This window comes from Parambassis ranga, chromosome 21, assembly GCF_900634625.1.
Source record: "Parambassis ranga chromosome 21, fParRan2.1, whole genome shotgun sequence".
Classification (NCBI taxonomy): domain Eukaryota; kingdom Metazoa; phylum Chordata; class Actinopteri; family Ambassidae; genus Parambassis; species Parambassis ranga.
The window spans coordinates 464,781-484,857 of record NC_041041.1 but is presented as its reverse complement, the minus strand read 5'-3'; the positions used below and the strand labels follow the sequence as shown (position 1 = coordinate 484,857).

The 20,077-nt window shown below is 48.7% G+C and overlaps 1 protein-coding gene across 2 annotated transcripts; it reads right to left on the bottom strand.

Moving 5' to 3' along the window:
- Positions 1-208: 208 nt before the first annotated feature.
- On the bottom strand, positions 209-19,774 carry LOC114453883 (trichohyalin-like). 2 transcript variants are annotated; one of them, XM_028433825.1, is made up of 33 exons: positions 19,662-19,774; positions 16,771-16,945; positions 16,539-16,676; positions 16,378-16,455; positions 13,745-13,815; positions 13,239-13,404; positions 13,062-13,168; positions 12,598-12,945; positions 12,372-12,477; positions 12,166-12,303; positions 11,946-12,094; positions 11,712-11,861; positions 11,015-11,093; positions 10,852-10,929; positions 10,628-10,774; positions 10,446-10,555; positions 10,166-10,307; positions 9,892-10,085; positions 9,684-9,811; positions 6,110-8,745; positions 5,908-6,039; positions 5,315-5,809; positions 5,113-5,244; positions 3,596-4,090; positions 3,394-3,525; positions 2,738-3,295; positions 2,550-2,663; positions 2,330-2,482; positions 2,085-2,234; positions 1,213-1,269; positions 1,063-1,125; positions 738-980; positions 209-648 (listed from the first exon to the last, which is right to left on the bottom strand). In XM_028433825.1, the coding sequence occupies exons 2-32, from the start codon at positions 16,909-16,911 to the stop codon at positions 753-755; spliced, it is 7,815 nt and encodes a 2,604-aa protein (XP_028289626.1). In that variant the 5' UTR covers positions 16,912-16,945; positions 19,662-19,774; the 3' UTR covers positions 209-648; positions 738-752. The 2 variants fall into 2 exon arrangements, with proteins under 2 accessions (XP_028289626.1, XP_028289625.1); XM_028433824.1 differs by having other exon boundaries at positions 209-980.
- Positions 19,775-20,077: the final 303 nt, after the last annotated feature.

Sequence of the window (20,077 nt, the reverse complement as noted above, 5' to 3'; positions counted from 1 at the left end):
AGGGAAGAGGAGACGTTGTCATATAGTAAAAAATAAAAATAAGTAGAATAAAGTAATAAAAAGATAAAAATTCGTTAAAGGGAGTCGGCAGCGTCTGCAACAGGCTACACACGTTTCACACGCATGCGCACTGTGAATTTTCAGAAAAATAAGTAGATCTACTTCATTTATAAAAACAGTTTTTATTGAACTTTACACACACAGCTGACCTCTGATCACCTCATGACTCAGGCATGGCTTAGACAGGAGGATCATGGGAACTGTAAACATATAAAACACAATGAAAAAAATAAATAAAAAGGAGACGGACTCACGTCACTAACTCACTGTGTGAACAGCTGCAGGTCCAGCTCTCACACTCAGGACGTTTGGTCCGTCCAATCAACCATCAGAGAATCACAGGAGAACAGATGAAAGGGTTAAACCCTCAAAGTGAATCATGAAGGGTTACTTTGGTCTGAACATGTGACGATCAATAACTGCATCACACCTCATTTTGGTTCGTTTTTAAAGACAGTTCCTGATTGGTTGGTCTGGAGCTTCTCCTGTCCTTCAGTGGATCACAGTTTGGACTCAGAACCACAGCTTTGATCACATGTCACCTGATCCCCCACAGCTGCTGTCAGCCAATCAGAGGACAGCTCTGCTCTTTGTTGTATTTAAACAAAAAAGGAAGAAAAAAGTTAGAAAGCCCGACTCGGGTTAAAGTTTTTGGTCAGAAGCTTCACTTTACAGACTTCATCTATCCACTGTTATGATTGGCTGAGGGACAGCCTAAGCTCCTCCTCCCGCAGGCTCCGGTCCAATCGCTGAGTCTCAGACTTCAGCACGGATGGGACTGGATGGCGTGTGACGGCATCCAGTGAATCGCTGAGGTCGTGTCTCAGAGAGAGCAGCCACTGGCTGTTCCTGGAGGACTGCTGGATGAACTCCGCCCTCTGCTGCTGATCCACAGCCAATGAGAGACGGAGCTGACGGAGCTGGAGGGAGGAGACGTGGTGACATCATCAGCTTCTGCCCTGAAACCAAACATCTGAATGTCTGCTTCTGCCCTGCTCTCACCTGGTCCTCCAGCTCCAGCACTCTGTTCCTCAGTCGGTCTTCTTCTGTGGTGTCTGCCGACATCTGAACACACACATGCACACACGCACACACACTTCCGTTAGATCAGAAGGGTGACGGTGAGGTAAGGAGTCCATGTCTGTGTCTCACCTGAGACCTGCTGCTGTCCATCAGCTGCTTTCTGAACCTCAAGCGCTCCTCCTCCACCTGACACACACACACACACACACACACACAGACAGACAGGTGCACAGACACACAAGTACACACACACAGATACACACACACACACAGAGACAATAACCCCTGTTATGACTGTTGTCAGTGTAACATCAGTCATGTGTCTCATTAGCCCGATTAAACAACCCATCAACATACAGAGGGAGCAATGTCTGACTGTGTGTGTGTACCTGTGTGTATGTATCCATCTCTGTGTGTGTGTGTGTGTATTCATCTGTGTGTGTACCTGTGTGTATGTATCCATCTGTGTGCGTGTGTGTGTGTACATGTGTATGTATTCATCTGTGTGTGTGTACCTGTGTGTACATGTGTATGTATCCATCAGTGTGTGTGTACCTGTGTGTATGTATCCATTTGTGTGTGTGTGTATTCATCTGTGTGTGTGTGTACCTGTGTGTATTCATCTGTGTGTGTGTGTATGTGTGTATTCATCTGTGTGTGTGTACCTGTGTGTATGTATCCATCTGTGTGTGTGTGTACCTGTGTGTGTACATGTGTATGTATCCATCAGTGTGTGTGTACCTGTGTGTATGTATCCATTTGTGTGTGTGTGTGTGTGTGTGTGTATTCATCTGTGTGTGTGTGTACCTGTGTGTATTCATCTGTGTCTGTATGTATCCATCTGTGTGTGCGTGTGTACCCGTCTGTGTGTGTGTACCTGTGTATCCGTCTGTGTGTGTATCTGTCTGAGTGTATGTGTGCACCTGTGTGTATGTGTACCTGTGTGTCTGTGTGTGTACCTGTGTGTCTGTGTGTGTGTGTCTGTGTGTGTATATGTGTACCTGTCTCAGTGTGTCTCTCAGACTGTTTCTGTCTCTCTTCAGTTTGTCCTTCTGATTTTCCAGGTGTGTGTTTTTCTTGTTCAGTCGTTTCTGGTTGAGTTCCAGTTCAGCCACCAGACGCTGCAGGACCACCAGTCTGTCCACCACAGCCTGCACACACACAGACACACACAGACACACACACTATTAACACCTGCCTCCACCACAGCCAGGTAATCAAACTGACCAATCACAGCCACTGTGACCTCTTCTGGGTTTGACCCCGCTTCTGGGCTCTGCTCCTGTTGGTGGGCTCTCTGCCTGTAGCCAATCATAGCCTCCTCCGTTTGCTCCAGAGCCAATCGGATGCGACAGCGGTCCTCCTCCAGCTCCTCAGTCCTCTGGGTTAGAGTGTAGAGCTGCACAGTAACAAACATGTTGGTGTCTGAATCACTGCGCTGAGCTGAGCTCAGTCTGAACTGGTACCTCAGCCTCTTTCTGCTGGAGCCTCCGCCGGACCTCCTCCTTTTCCTGCAGCGTGGAGGAAAGCCGCTCCTTCAGGGACGACACCTGTTCCTGTAGGGAGGATACATGCTCCTCCTAAAAGATACAGAAGGATGTGATGCTCAGAGAGGGGTGGAGAGGTCAGGAGTATCCGAGTATGAAACACTCACCTCTGCTCCTCTGTTCTGCCTGAGCTGCATCTCCTGGTCTTTTCTCTTCTTCACTCCATCTGTCTCCATCGTCTCCTCCTCCTCCTCTTCTTTCACTCTATCAGCAGCTAGAAAGGAGATCTTTGTTTTCTGCTCCTCCATGGTCAGTGTGGCTCTGACCCCGCTCAGCTCAGTCCGGCTCTCCTCTACCTCCTTCCTCGTCTGCTCCAACCTCAACCTCCTCTCCTTCTCCACTCCGTCCTCTCTTAGCTTTTGGGCCTGGATTTCTGCAGAGAGAGCACCGAGCCTCAGCTGCTGCTCCTCCTCCATCTCTTCTACTCTTCTCCTGCAGCGCTCTTCAGCCTCCTTTATCTCCTCCTCTGCTTTCTCCTTTGCCCGTCGTGCCTCTTCCAGCTCCTCCATCATCTCCCTCCTCCTCCTCTCCAGTGCGTTGGCTCTGGCTCTTAGCTCCTCCACCTCCTCCTTGGCAGTCAGCAGGTTCTCCTCTCTGATCTTCTCCACCTCCTCCTTCTTCTCCCTCAGAATGCTCCTCAGGCGCTCCCCCTCTGTGTGGCTCTCCTAAACAGTTGAAAGAGGTTACCTTAGCTTTAGCTTAGCACAGACTCTGCAAACACAGATTGAAATTTGTATTTTAAAGTTAGCAGGAGGCGCTGTACCTGAAGGAGGAGCTTCAGGTTGTTCATCTCCTCCAGTGCTGCCCTCAGACCGTCCTTCATCTGCTGCTTCTCCTCCTCCCTCTCCTGCAGCTCCTGCATGGCTCGCTCCCTGCCCTGACTCAGGTCAGCTGCCTGGAACAGAAGGAGGTGCTGAGTTTGACATGCTAACATGTTAGCATGCTGCAAACAGAGCTTTGAGTACCTGACTCTGCAGCGAGCTCAGCCTATCTGTCATCACCTCCACAGTGTGCTGCACTCCTCTCAACTCCTCCTGCGCCTCCTCCCTCCTCCTCTGTTCCTGCTGCAGCTCCTCTCTGAGTGATGTCAGCAGAGCCTCCTGTTCCTTCGTCTTTTGCATCTCCTCTGTGATGGCTGCCACCTGACTGTTGGTTCTCCTCAACTCCTTCTGCGTCTCCTCCCTCTTCCTCAGCTGCTCCTCCTCCATCTCTTCTACTCTTCTCCTGCAGCGCTCTTCAGCCTCCTTCGTCTCCTCCTCTGCTTTCTCCTTTGCCCGTCGTGCCTCTTCCAGCTCCTCCATCATCTCCCTCCTCCTCCTCTCCAGTGCGTTGGCTCTGGCTCTTAGCTCCTCCACCTCCTCCTCCTTGGCAGTCAGCAGGTTCTCCTCTCTGATCTTCTCCACCTCCTCCTTCTTCTCCCTCAGAATGCTCCTCAGGCGCTCCCCCTCTGTGTGGCTCTCCTAAACAGTTGAGAGAGGTTACCTTAGCTTTAGCTTAGCACAGACTCTGCAAACACAGATTGACATTTGCATTTTAAAGTACATCCTACACACTGTAGAGCAGACTGAAGCGAGGCGTCTGGACTTGTAGAGTTTTCTAGAAGACGTTTCGCTGCTCATCCAAGCAGCTTCATCAGTTCTAACTGTTTGGTGGGAAACATGGTTTATATGTGGTCACAGACCTCAGTGGGTGGGTCTGGGTCAAACTTAAAAACAATAGCACTAAATGTTTCCATGGTTACCTGTGGGGATCTGGCTGACTGGGCCAGGTTTGTCTAACGACTATGAAACTGCCGGAGGGGGACTGATTGACAGCCCTTTGTTCTCACTGTGAGTATGTGCAAACTTCCTGGGAATGGATGGAATCACTGCATTGTATGTGGTGGAAAGATGATGTCTGAGGCCACCACCTCTGTTAAGGGAAGGTTTTTCCAGCTTAACATAGATGCTTCCTGACTCCTCTTTAAACCATCTGTCCTCTCTGTCTAGGATGTGAACATTGTTGTCCTCAAAGGAGTGTCCTTTGTCTTTGAGGTGGAGGTGAACAGCTGAGTCTTGTCCTGAGGAGGTGGCTCTCCTGTGCTGAGCCATTCTTCTGTGGAGTGGTTGTTTAGTTTCTCCAATGTACAGATCAGAGCATTCCTCACTGCACTGGACTGCATATGTCACATTGCTGTGTTTCTCCCTGGGAGTCTGATCCTTCGCCATCAGCCAGATCATCACAGGTAACCATGGAAACATTTAGTGCTATTGTTTTTAAGTTTGACCCAGACCCACCCACTGAGGTCTGTAACCACATATAAACCATGTTTCCCACCAAACAGCTAGAACTGATGAAGCTGCTTGGATGAGCAGAGAAACGTCTTCAAGAACACTCTACAAGTCCAGACGCCTTGTTTCAATCTTCTCTACATATGACGACCTGGATGACTGAGAATCTTCATCATCATCCTACACACTGAGTCCAGCAGGAGGCGCTGTACCTGAAGGAGGAGCTTCAGGTTGTTCATCTCCTCCAGTGCTGCCCTCAGACCGTCCTTCATCTGCTGCTTCTCCTCCTCCCTCTCCTGCAGCTCCCGCATGGCTCGCTCCCTGCCCTGACTCAGGTCAGCTGCCTGGAACAGAAGGAGGTGCTGAGTTTGACATGCTAACATGTTAGCATGCTGCAAACAGAGCTTTGAGTACCTGACTCTGCAGCGAGCTCAGCCTATCTGTCATCACCTCCACAGTGTGCTGCACTCCTCTCAACTCCTCCTGCACCTCCTTCCTCCTCCTCTGTTCCTGCTGCAGCTCCTCTCTGAGTGATGTCAGCAGAGCCTCCTGTTCCTTCGTCTTTTGCATCTCCTCTGTGATGGCTGCCACCTGACTGTTGGTTCTCCTCAACTCCTTCTGCATCTCCTCCCTCTTCCTCAGCTGCTCCTCCTCCATCTCTTCTACTCTTCTCCTGCAGCGCTCTTCAGCCTCCTTCGTCTCCTCCTCTGCTTTCTCCTTTGCCCGTCGTGCCTCTTCCAGCTCCTCCATCATCTCCCTCCTCCTCCTCTCCAGTGCGTTGGCTCTGGCTCTTAGCTCCTCCACCTCCTCCTCCTTGGCAGTCAGCAGGTTCTCCTCTCTGATCTTCTCCACCTCCTCCTTCTTCTCCCTCAGAATGCTCCTCAGGCGCTCCCCCTCTGTGTGGCTCTCCTAAACAGTTGAGAGAGGTTACCTTAGCTTTAGCTTAGCACAGACTCTGCAAACACAGATTGAAATTTGCATTGTAAAGTCAGCAGGAGGCGCTGTACCTGAAGGAGGAGCTTCAGGTTGTTCATCTCCTCCAGTGCTGCCCTCAGACCGTCCTTCATCTGCTGCTTCTCCTCCTCCCTCTCCTGCAGCTCCTGCATGGCTCGCTCCCTGCCCTGACTCAGGTCAGCTGCCTGGAACAGAAGGAGGTGCTGAGTTTGACATGCTAACATGTTAGCATGCTGCAAACAGAGCTTTGAGTACCTGACTCTGCAGCGAGCTCAGCCTATCTGTCATCACCTCCACAGTGTGCTGCACTCCTCTCAACTGCTCCTGCGCCTCCTCCCTCCTCCTCTGTTCCTGCTGCAGCTCCTCTCTGAGTGATGTCACCAGAGCCTCCTGTTCCTTCTTCTTTTGCATCTCCTCTGTGATGGCTGCCACCTGACTGTTGGTTCTCCTCAACTCCTTCTGTGTCTCCTCCCTCTTCCTTTGCTCCTGCTGCACCTCCTCTCTAAGAGCCATCAGGTCGTCTCTCCTCCTCCTCAGCTCTTCCCTCACGTCCTTCTTCTCTTGTTGTTCTTTCTGTGCCTCTCCTCTCAATATAGACAGCTCCATCTGGTTCCTCCTCTGCTCCTGCTGTGCCTCCTCTCTGAGTAAAACCACCTCATGCTCTGTTCTCTTTAACTCCTTTTTTATCTGCTCCTTCTCATTTTGTTCCTGTTGCACCTCCTCTGTGATGACCTTCAGCTTGTCATTGGTCCTCCTCAGCTCTTCATCCAGCTCTTCTTTCCTCCTCAGCAAACCCTCCTGTGCTTCCTTCTGCTCCTTTTGTGCTTCTTTGAGTAGAGAAAGCTCCCTCTCTCTGCTCCTCAGCTCCTCCTGTGCCTCGCTGTTTGCCCTCTGTTCCTCCTCTCTCCTTCTTTGCTCCTCTTGCACAAGGGCTGTCAGCTCCCTGTGTGCCTCTTTCTTCTCCACCTGTTCCCTCTTCAACTCCTCTCTGAGAGTTCTCACCTCCTCCTCTGACCTCCTCAGCCTCTCCTGAATGTCCTTCTTCTCTCCTTGTCCCTTAATTACCTCCTCTCTTAGTACAGAAAGCTCCTCTCTCCTCCTCAGGCCCTCCTCTGTTTTGTCTCTCTCCCTCTGCAGCTCCTCTCTGAGAGCTGTCAGCTCCCTCTCTCTTCTCCTCAGCTCCACAGACAGTGCTTCCTTCTCCTCCTCCAGCTCCCTCTTTCTGGACCTCTCTTTCACCTGTTCCAGCTCCTCCAGTCTCCCTTGGTCCTTTTTCACCTCCCTCAGTTCTTCCTGCAGCCCCCTTTGCTCCTCCTCTTTAGTCCTCAGTATCACTTTTTGCTCCTCCATTTCTTCCTCCATCTCCATCAGTTTGTCCTGTAACCTCCTTTTCTCCTCCCTCACCCTCTGCAGCTCCGCCACTTCCCCCTTCCTGTCCTCCTGCACCTCCTTCAGTCTGTCCTGTACCGTCCTCTTCTCCTCTCTAGCTTTCCTCAGTGCTTCTCTCCCTTCCTCCTGCTCTTCCTCCACCTCCGTTACTTTCTCCTCCAGCCTCCTTTTCTCCTCCTGCACCTCCATTAACCTGTTTTCCAGCCGCCGCCTCCTCTCCTCCTCAGCTCTCTTCAGTGCCACCATCTCTCTCACCTCCTCTTCCCTCTCCTCCAGTGTGGCTCTCAGCTGCTGCGCCTCCTCCTCTCCCTCCCTCAGGACATTGTGGAGCTTTGCCACCTCTCTTGTGATCTGTTCTGTGTTCTCCTGCCACTCCTTCACCTCCCCCTGTAGCTGTATGTGGGCTTCCTCCCTCTCTCTGGCTCTCCTTCTCGCTCCGTCCCTCTCGACTCGGGCCTCCCTCAGCTCCCTGACCTGGGAGGAAATCCTGTCATCTTTATGTGCCACCTCCCTCCTCTCCCTCTCTAGGAGGAGCCGGCTTTCTCTCAGCTGTGCCTCCAGCTGCTCCTCCTTTACCTCCTTCTGTTTCAGTCTGTCATTCACTTGCTTACACTCCCTCTGTCCGTCCTCCTCCTGCTTCTCCACCAGCCTCAGGCACTCCTTAAGTTCCTCCACCTCCTCCTCCCTCTCCCTCACAGCGCTCATATGACGCTCCAGGCTGCGCTCCTTCTGCACTACCTCCTCCCGGATCTCCTCACACTCCTCTGTGGCGACACTGAGCCTCACTTGGAGCAGCTCCACCTCCCTCACTTTCTCCTTCAGGCTCTCCTGCAGTTTCTCCCTCTGGCCCTTCTCATCCTCTTTGTTCTCCTGCAGTTCTACCATTTCTTTTTTCAGTTTGTGCACCTCCTTCTCCGCCTCCTCCACCCTTGCTGTCCATTTCTCCACCTCCTCTGCATTACTCCTCAGCAGCGCCACCTCCTTCTCCCTTTCTACCATTTCCTTTTCTAATCTCTCCATCTGGTCACAGAGGGCCTCGGTCTCTCTGTCCCTATGCAGCTCCTCCTCCCTCCTTCTCTCCTCCTTCGTTGCTTCCTCCTCTTCCCTCTCCCTCTTCTCATGCTGTATTCTCTCCATCATGAGGTGGATATGCGTCTCCTTCTCCATCACCTCCTCCCTCAGTCTCTCCACCTCTCTTTGCCTCTCATCCGTCTCCTCCGTCAGTCCCTTGATGCGCCTCCTCAGCGCCTCCACCTCTCCGTCCCTTGTTCCCAGCTCTTCACTCATAGCTGCCCTCTCTCTCTGCCAAGCCTCCCTCTCTTCCTTCTTCTCCTCTTCATCCACTCTCTTCTTCCTCCTCAATTCCTCCATCTCCTTCTTCAGCCTGTCCAACTCCTCCCTCAGCACCTCCACCTCTTGCTCGCTCCTTCCTCTCCTCTCCCTGTCATCGTCTCTCCTGGATGTCTCCCGCTGCAGTTCTCCTCTCAGACACTGGATCTCCCCTTCAGACAAACACATTCACTTTACAGCAAACAGTCACTGACACAACACAGACACACACAGACACACACAGACACACACACAGACACACACAGACACACACAGACACATACAGACACATACAGACACACACACACAGACAGAGACACACACACACACAGACAGAGACAACACACACACAGAGACACACACAGACACACTCAACTCACACACAGACAGAGACAACACACACACAGACACACACACAGACAGACACAACACAGACACACACAGACACACACACAGACAGACACAACACAGACACACACAGACACACACACACACACAGACAGAGACACACACACACAGACAGAGACAACACACACAGACAGAGACACACACAGACACATACAACTCACACACAGACAGAGACACACACAGACATACACAGACACACACAACTCACACACAGACACACAGACACACACACAACACACAGACACACACACAGACATACACAGACACACACACAGACACAGACAGAGACATACACAGACACACACACACAGAGACACACACACACACACACACACCTTGTAAGGCGTCTTTGGCCTGCTGCAGTGTGTGGATGTGTGTGTTCAGCTGACATCTGACACACACACAGACAGACACAACGCAGACACACACAGACACACAGACAGAGACACACACACACACAGACAGAGACAACACACACAGACAGAGACACACACAGACACATACAACTCACACACAGACAGAGACACACACAGACATACACAGACACACACAACTCACACACAGACACAGACACACACACAACACACAGACACACACACAGACATACACAGACACACAGACACAGACACAGACAGAGACATACACAGACACACACACACAGAGACACACACACAGAGACACACACACACACACACACACACACCTTGTAAGGCGTCTTTGGCCTGCTGCAGTGTGTGGATGTGTGTGTTCAGCTGACATCTGTCCACCTCTGACTGTGACAGACTCTTCTGCTGCTGACTGAGCTGCTGGTGGAGCGACACCGACAGAGACCTGCAGAGAGAGAGAGAGCAGCACAAATATAGACTCCTCTCACTCACATATTGATGACTTCCTGATGTATTGATCGCTACCTGAGCTCCTGCAGCTCCTCCTCCAGCTGCTCCCTGTGCCTCTGCAGACTGTTCTGCTCCTCCTGCAGCCTCCTGCTCTCCCTCTGCTGCTCCTCCTGCTGTCGTTGCTTCCTCTTCACCTCCTCCATTGCCTGACACAGCTGGTCCTGCACCTCCCTCAACTTCGCAAGCACTGAGGTATGCTGGGAAGACAGCTGAGGAGAACGCACGCACACACACACCATATAGGATCTATCACACAGGTCTACATGCATCAATGTCACCTCCTGTTTACCTCCTCCAGCCGCTGTCCATCCCTCTGTCTCTCCTCCTTCAAGGATGTCAGCTCTCTCTCCTTCTCCTCAATCATGCTCTCCAAGTCTGCCTGTAGTTCTCTCAGTTGACGGACAACATCAGCCTGCACCTCCCTCTGAGCTCTGAAAACCAAGAACCCATTAAACTAAGACTCAGGTGTCACAGTTCAGGATTATTTGTTCATATTCTGTCCAGCTTAAAATAAAAACACATGGAATCTGTTAAACTTGTTTGGTCTGGATTAAGAAACCTGAGCTCACCTCAGCTGACTGCAGTCCATGTTGAGGGCCTTGACGTCTCTCTGCAGAGAGATGACCTCTGACCTCAGAGCCTGCAGCTGTGACTGGCTTTCTGACAGCTCACACTCCAGCTGTAAGTACACACACATGTGATAAAGCTGTCCTGATCAGCTGTGCCACAGAGGTAGAGGGAGGCGTGGCACCTGCAGCTGCTGTTTGTTCAGCTCTCTTTTATCTGAGGCCAAAGCTGAGTTCAGGGTGGCCATCTTCTCTAGGGCGTCACGTCCCTGCTCCACCTCCCTCCTTAACAAACTCTCAGAGGACGAGAGACCCAACACACACTCCCTGGACTGGAGAGAGTGAGAAGGGGGGAGAGGTTTACTCTGAGGATTAAAGGCTTCCTGTTCTCTCAGTTCTGTGTCTGTACCTTCTGCAGGGCGTCTCTGACATCAGCAGCTTCTTCTTCTGCTCTCTGCCGGTCCAGCTGCTCTTGCTCCAACGCCCTCTGAAGTAAAAAAGAAGCATAGAAAGTATTACAACTTACAGAGAAACAACCACCTTTGCTGGTATGAAACAGACTGTGTCCTCACCTTCAGACTGTGGATCTCCAGCCGCTGCACAGTTTCTCTCTCCGACAGCTGGACATTCTCCAACAGCTCAGTCTCAACTCTGAAACAGTCAATCCACAGCTAAGTGGAGTGGAACAGAGTGGAGTGGAACAGAGTGGAGTGGACCAAAGCGGAGTGGGACAGAGAACAGTGGAACAGAGTGGAGTGAGACAGCGGAGTGCAACAGAGCGGAGTGGAATAGAGTGGAGTGGACCAGAGCGGAGAGGGACAGAGAAGGGTGGAACAGAGAAGAGTGGAACAGAGTGGAGTGGACCAGAGTAGAGTGGGACAGAGCGGATTGGAACAGAGCGGAGAGGGACAGAGAATAGTGGAACAGAGTGGAGTGGACCAGAGCAGAGTGGGACAGAGTGGAGTGGGACAGAGCAGAGTGGAACAGAGAAGGGTGGAACACAGCGGAGTGGACCAGAGCGGAGTGGGACAGAGAAGAGTGGAACAGTGGGGTGGACCAAAGTGGAGTGGACCAGAGACGGGTGGAACAGAGAGGGGTGGGACAGAGCAGGGTGGGACAGAGAGGGGTGGGACAGAGAGGGGTGGGACAGAGAGGGGTGGGACAGAGTGGAGTGGGACAGAGCGGAGTGGACCAGAGTGGAGTAGAACAGAGAAGGGTGGAACAGAGTGGAGTGGAACAGTGGACCAGACTAAAGCTGAGCATAAGTACCGTTTGTGTGCATCTTTCTCCAGCTGTCTGCACCTCTCCTCCTGTGTCTCTGTGTCTCTCTTCAGCCTGTCGTTCTCTGTCTTCAGCTCCTCTTCCCTCCTCTGCACCTCCTCCACCTGCAGACGCAGTGAAGACGACACCTCCTGTTCCCTGACACAGCAGATACACATGGAGAGAAAGACTTCACACACACATATACACTGTGTGTGTGTGTGTGCATGTGTGTGTGTGTACCTGCTCAGTATGTCCAGAGTGTGTGTGAGCTCCTGCTGTGTGTGCTGTTTGTGCGCATGCAGGTGCTGCTGTTCATTCTCCAGCTGTTTCAGTCGGAGCTGCAGAGCGTCTCTCTCCTCGCTGATCCGTCGCACTGATAGCTCCGCCCCCTGACACAAACACACACTCAGTACATTTCTGTGACCTCTGACCTGCAGCAGACACTGGTTCCATCGCAGACCTGCAGTTCCTCGTGTCTCCACTGCAGGGCGCTCTCAGTCTGAGACAGGACAGACAGCAGGGAGGACAGATCAAGGCTGAGGACACCATCTGAGGACACGCTCACAGGCCGGCTGCTGCTGCTGCTCAGGACTCTGGACTGAGGACACACAGAATGACTGCTTCACCCGCAGCATCACTGACTGTAAGAGAAGAAGTGGGACTGACCAGTTTGACCACAGCCTGGCTGACAGACTGCAGGCTGCTCTCTGCCTCTCTGTGACTCTCGACCTCCACATTTCTTTCCTCCAGAGAGTGAGAGAGCTCCGCAATTCTACAATGAGAATGTGTTTTGGATTAAAGCATGTTTATTCTGATTTTTTTATTTTAATTTTGTATTCATTCAGGATTAAATCAGTTTAAAAATGTCTCTCTGAACATATGAAATACTCACCGCTGCTGCAGAAGAGACACTTCAGCCTCATGGAGGCACTTCATCTCCAAGACCACCTGCTGCTTCTCCTCCTCATGCTCCAGCTCTCCTAAGGAGAAGGTTCCTTGGGTGGAGGTTGAGATAAGTGGATGTGTAGGGTTTGGAGGAGGGTCGACCAGGGTGGAGGTAAGAGGAGGAGAACTGTATGAGGGAGGGAGGTCAAAGGGGGGTAGAGAGGGAGGGATGGAGGAGGGGGAGGAGGGTTTGTTGTGAGAAGTGCTGAGCCTCAGGGAGGAGGAGACGGACTCACAGCCGGAGAGCAGAGAAGAGGACAGACGAGAAAACTCCGCCCTCAGCTGCCACAGGTCCCTGCAGACAGACAGCCAGTCATCATCTGACCACATGACAGCCAGAGTATGAAGACCAGCAGAAGCTGTGATCCGATTGGACAGCCAGACTCAGACAGAACTGGTCCTCTGACGTACCTGTCAGCAGCCGTTTTCACCGTGTGACAGTGTCGCCTCAGAGACAGCACCGATCTCCAAACTGACATCAGCCGAGCCTGCTGCTGACCTGCAAGACCTGACTGACACTACACACACACACACACATTAACAAATGTTTGTGTACTGGTGGTTAGTGTGAACCTTTAAATCACTGACCTCCCTCTCTCTCTGCCAGTCAACCTCTTTCTGCTCCGTCTCCTCCACAGCTCTCGTCCAATCAGCTGTCAGCTTCTTAATGTCCTCCCTCAGGGCCTTGTTGGTTTGTTCTGATTGGCTGAGCTCCTCACGAAGGAGAGCATTGGTGTTGGTGAGACCGACAGACCTGAAGACAAACAACAATTATTTTATCTTATTGGACTGCACTGTAGCTGGGATAGGCCCCAGTCCCCCCATGACCCTGCAAAGCAGGTTCAGATGATGGATGGATGGTGGATTGTATTTAGTCCATACATGCATGCAGTCTAGTCCTTCTTCCATGTACAAAATAACATTTACTTAAGGCATTCTTCGATCTTTTTATTCTATTTTTATATTTATTTAAATATATATTAGAGTGTGGCTTAAGCCAAGAGCTGCTTGTTGTTATTTTGCATAATGACAATAAAGATCCTTATTCTCATACTGACACATCTTTACGCCACACATAAAACTAGCCAACACACCTCTGCTGTTCCTCCTCCAGCCTGATGAGGGCACTCTCCAGAGAGTCGCTGTGTTCATCTCTCATCCTCCGCTGCAACAGACACACTGTAAACTGTACCACAACTGTAATACTACGGTACTACAACTGTACTACAACTGTGATACAACTGTACTACAACTGTGATACAACTGTGATACAACTGTACTACAACTGTACTACAACTGTGATACAACTGTACTACAACTGTACTACTACGGTACTACAACTGTAATACTACGGTACTACAACTGTAATACAACTGTGATACAACTGTACTACAACTGTAATACTACAGTACTACAACTGTAATACTACGGTACTACAACTGTACTACTACGGTACTACAACTGTGATACAACTGTACTACAACTGTGATACAACTGTACTACAACTGTGATACAACTGTACTACAACTGTGATACAACTGTACTACAACTGTGATACAACTGTACTACTACGGTACTACAACTGTAATACAACTGTGATACAACTGTACTACAACTGTGATACAACTGTACTACAACTGTACTACAACTGTACTACTACGGTACTACAACTGTAATACTACGGTACTACAACTGTAATACTACGGTACTACAACTGTACTACAACTGTGATACAACTGTACTACAACTGTGATACAACTGTACTACAACTGTGATACAACTGTGATACAACTGTGATACAACTGTACTACAACTGTACTACTACGGTACTACAACTGTAATACTACGGTACTACAACTGTAATACAACTGTGATACAACTGTACTACAACTGTACTACAACTGTAATACTACAGTACTACAACTGTAATACTACGGTACTACAACTGTACTACAACTGTGATACAACTGTACTACAACTGTGATACAACTGTACTACTACGGTACTACAACTGTAATACAACTGTGATACAACTGTACTACAACTGTGATACAACTGTGATACAACTGTACTACTACGGTACTACAACTGTAATACTACGGTACTACAACTGTACTACAACTGTGATACAACTGTACTACAACGGTACTACTACGGTACTACAACTGTAATACAACTGTGATACAACTGTACTACAACTGTGATACAACTGTACTACTACGGTACTACAACTGTAATACAACTGTAATACAACTGTGATACAACTGTGATACAACTGTACTACTACGGTACTACAACTGTAATACTACGGTACTACAACTGTAATACTACGGTACTACAACTGTACTACAACTGTGATACAACTGTACTACAACTGTACTACTACGGTACTACAACTGTAATACAACTGTACTACAACTGTAATACTACAGTACTACAACTGTAATACTACAGTACTACAACTGTAATACTACAGTACTACAACTGTACTACTACGGTACTACAACTGTGATACAACTGTACTACAACTGTGATACAACTGTACTACAACTGTGATACAACTGTACTACAACTGTGATACAACTGTACTACTACGGTACTACAACTGTGATACAACTGTACTACAACTGTACTACAACTGTAATACTACAGTACTACAACTGTAATACTACGGTACTACAACTGTAATACTACGGTACTACAACTGTGATACAACTGTACTACAACTGTGATACAACTGTACTACAACTGTGATACAACTGTACTACAACTGTGATACAACTGTACTACAACTGTGATACAACTGTACTACTACGGTACCACAACTGTAATACAACTGTGATACAACTGTACTACAACTGTGATACAACTGTGATACAACTGTGATACAACTGTACTACAACTGTACTACAACTGTACTACTACGGTACAACAACTGTAATACTACGGTACTACAACTGTACTACAACTGTGATACAACTGTACTACAACTGTGATACAACTGTACTACAACTGTACTACTACGGTACTACAACTGTAATACTACGGTACTACAACTGTACTACAACTGTGATACAACTGTACTACAACTGTACTACAACTGTACTACTACGGTACTACAACTGTAATACAACTGTACTACAACTGTAATACTACAGTACTACAACTGTAATACTACGGTACTACAACTGTAATACTACGGTACTACAACTGTAATACTACGGTACTACAACTGTACTACTACGGTACTACAACTGTGATACAACTGTACTACAACTGTGATACAACTGTACTACTACGGTACTACAACTGTGATACAACTGTACTACAACTGTGATACAACTGTACTACTACGGTACTACAACTGTAATACTACGGTACTACAACTGTACTACAACGGTACTATAACTGTACTACAACTGTACCACAACTGTAATACTACGGTACCACAACTGTAATACAACTGTAATACAACGGTACTACAACTGTACTATAACTGTAATACAACTGTAATACAACTGTACTACAACTGTGATACAACTGTACTACAACTGTACTACAACTGTGATACAACTGTGATACAACTGTACTACAACTGTAATACAACTGTACTACAACTGTACTACAACTGTACTACGACTGTACTATAACTGTACTACAACTGTACTACAACTGTAATATACACTACTACAATACTAATGGTACTAGTTGTAGTACACTGACTCACCTCGGTGTTGAGCAGCTGTGTGTGTCCATCCTGCAGCTGAAGCTCCAAGCGCTGAACTCGATCCCTGTACTCTGAAACCTGCAGTAACATACAGTCAGTACTCCTCCTCTGCAGGAACAGCACATCCTGCAGTGAGCCCAGCCTGCCCCTGGTGGCCTCACCTTGTTCTGCAGTCGGTGGATCAGCAGGGCCTGCCTGGCCTCCCTCTCTCTCCCCTCCCTCACTCGTCTCCTCCACCCTCTCTGCTCGTTCTCCACATGCAGAGAGTGGGCGAGCGAGGGAGACAATGACTGGCAAAGCTACAGATGGAGAGAGAGAGAGATGTAATGTTTGATGATCATATGTCCTCCTCCTCCTCCTCCTCCTCCTCCTCCTCCTCCTCCTCCTCCTCACCCTGTCGTTCAGTGCTCTGCTCCTCGACTCCAGCTCCTCTCTCTCAGCTCGGGTCTCTGCCAGCTCCTCCTGTAGTCGGCAGACTTCCTGTTTAAGTTCCACCTTCTCCTGTTGCCAGCCAATCAGCAGCTCTGACTCCATGTTGGCAGGTGTTCCTGACTGTGGTGTTCCTGAACTGAGACATGAGTGAATGAATAAAGTAATCAGTCAATTAATCTACTAACAGTAACTGAACTTGTGTTAATGTAACAGTATTCAGTTCAGTAAATTTAGCAAATGTTAAGCTAACAAGCTAACACAGTGTTTTCAGGGTCTCAGTCAGACAGATGTTTTTATACATATGGTCATTTCTGCTAGTGGGAAGTCTGAGGCATTAGAACAGAAGAGTAGATGACATCATCCCTTAATGATCCTGAATATCTTTATCCCACCACACTGCTCCTATCTGACCTTTGAATTGGTCCACTGCAGACTGACTGATCATCTAACCAGGGCCAGAAGCCTACCAGAGCCAAGAGGCGGGACTAAGCTCTGAAAAACCACTACAGAGAGATGGTGGTGGAAGCAGAGGGTGGTGTGAAGCACCGTCCTGTTCCCTCTGTGAGGACCGACAGGACGCCCTCCATCCTCAGGACATGTACTCCTCTGTCTGATTCTGTTATTGTATATTGTCTGTATTTTCTCTGCACATTATCTTGCCTCACACGTCCTGTCACATGACACCACCGTGATAGGACGCATCACGGGCGGGGACGAGGCCGCCTACAGGAGAGAGGTGTCCACTCTGGTGACATGGTTTGAGGACAACAACCCTCAACACGGACAAAGAGATGATAGTGGATATGAGGAAGGAGAGGAGCCCTCATCAGCCACTGTTTATCCAGAGACTGGAAGTGCAGAGGGTGAGCAGCTTTAAATATCTGTCCACATCACGGAGGACCTCACCGGGACACTTAACACCACTTCCTCTTCCCCTCCGCCATCAGACTCCTCAACAGCTGACAGGAGTCTGTGACAATGGACTGTACCCCGCACATACACACTGACTGTTTACACACTGACTGTTTACACACTGACTGTTCACACACTGACATGAACACACATACACACTGACTGTTTACAGACTGACTGTTTACAGACTGACATGTAACACACATACACACTGACTGTTTACAGACTGACTGTTTACACACTGACTGTTTACAGAATGACTACACATTACATGCTGTTTACTGACTGTTACACATTGACTGTTACACATTTACACGTTTACATACTGACGTTTACATACTAACTGATTACACGCTGTTTACTGACTGACTGTTACACATTGACTGTTTACACGCTGACTGTTTACTTACCGTTACATGCTGACTGACTGTTACACACTGACTTTTTACTGACTGTTACATACTGACTGTTTACACGTGGCCTGTTTACACACTGACTGTTTACATGCTGTTTACTGACTGACTGTTACACATTGACTGTTTACACCCTGACTATTTACACACTGACTGTTTACTTACCGTTACATGCTGTTTACACGTGGCCTGTTTACACACTGACTGTTTACACACTGACATGTAACACACATACACACTGACTATTTACACACTGACTGTTTACAGACTGCCTGTTTACAGACTGACTGTTTACACACTGACATGTAACACACATACACACTGACTGTTTACAGACTGACTACACGCTGACTTTACATGCTGTTTACAGACTGTTACACATTGACTGTTACACATTTACACGTTTACATACTGACGTTTACATACTAACTGATTACACGCTGTTTACTGACTGACTGTTACACATTGACTGTTTACATGCTGACTGACTGTTACACACTGACTTTTTACTGACTGTTACATACTGACTGTTTACACGCGGCCTGTTTACACACTGACTGTTTACATGCTGTTTACTGACTGACTGTTACACATTGACTATTTACACACTGACTGTTTACTTACCGTTACATGCTGACTGACTGTTACACACTGACTTTTTACTGACTGTTACACGCTGCCTGTTTACTGACTGTTTACATGCCGTTTGCTGACTGACTGTTACACACTGACTGTTTGCTGACTGACTGTTTACATCCAGTGACAGTAACTACATTGTCTACTGTTCTGTGCAGCTTTTTCAATAACTGCACATGTACCATGCGGTCTACCTCCTGCCCTTTTTCATGGACATTTATGTATAGATCTACTCATTCATAGTTTATATTTGATGTTACTGTCTGCTCTTGTCAAGCTGGCTTACTATGTAAAATGATTTTTCTTTACATACATGTCATGCACACCTGTTCCCTTGCTGTGCACATGACAAACACTTCTAGGTGAATCAGAGTCCGTGCTGTGCGGACGGGGTCCCTCTGTTCTATATGATCACTGCTGTAACAGACATGTCACATCTGATGAGCCTCATCTGATCAGTGTTCGTGGAGCTCAGCAGAGCTCGCAGCTCTCTGGGATTTATTTGTTGTTCAGCTGCGCGCCGCCATCTTTGTTTTGACATTAAAACAAGTTAAAGTGAGGCAGTGAACAGTTCGGATAGTAAAAGAACTTTCAGAGAGCACTTGAATGTCTCAGCACTTCTGGACCACCTGATCCGGATAAACATGATCGAGAACGTGACCGGCTGTCAGGTTATAATCCCCGTTAATCTGTTAAACTGCAGGGACAGAGTCCAGCTAATATGTCTGAGTAAGAATCCAACAGAACCGGTTCTAATGCGTCGCATTAACTCTCCAACAGACCGTACCGGAACCACCGGGAACAACCGTTTCAGAGCAACAGACTGTTGCGACTAATGTTAGCCTGTTAGCATGCTAACAGCCGGAAACACGAACACAGTGAAGTTCTTACCGGAAGCTGCTTCACGCACAAACCGACACCAAACATTCAAACGGTTTAAATCCGCCGCTTCACCGGAGCTCTGAAGGTTCGGCTGTCCGCACATTCAAACCGAGAGCCCGACCCCTAACCCGGAAACAGCCGGTCACATGACTCCTGTAAGTAAGCCTGTAAGAACCGACCGCAATCCACACAGCGACCCCTGTGGACAGGAGGCCAAACGCAACCAACACACACACACACACACACACAGGTTTACTGTAAACTCAGTCTCCTCCGCGGTCTGACGTAAAACACCAGGTCAGGTCTGCTGTCGTCACGTGGTTCCTGCTCTCATACAGAAATATCTCAAGTGCACATGATGACATTTCAATGTTTACAATTAAATCATAGTTTATACGATGAAAGGACTCCAGACTGCGCAGGTC

Excerpts from the sequence above, each read along its gene's own strand:
- LOC114453883 (XM_028433824.1), bottom strand. The coding sequence starts at position 16,911 with ATGGAGTCAGAGCTGCTGATTGGCTGGCAACAGGAGAAGGTGGAACTT. Across the intron at positions 2,235-2,329 it reads CGGGGTCAAACCCAGAAGAG|GCTGTGGTGGACAGACTGGT; the intron begins GTCACAGTGGCT and ends GTGTGTGTGCAG. Across the intron at positions 981-1,062 it reads TGCTGGAGCTGGAGGACCAG|CTCCGTCAGCTCCGTCTCTC; the intron begins GTGAGAGCAGGG and ends TCCTCCCTCCAG.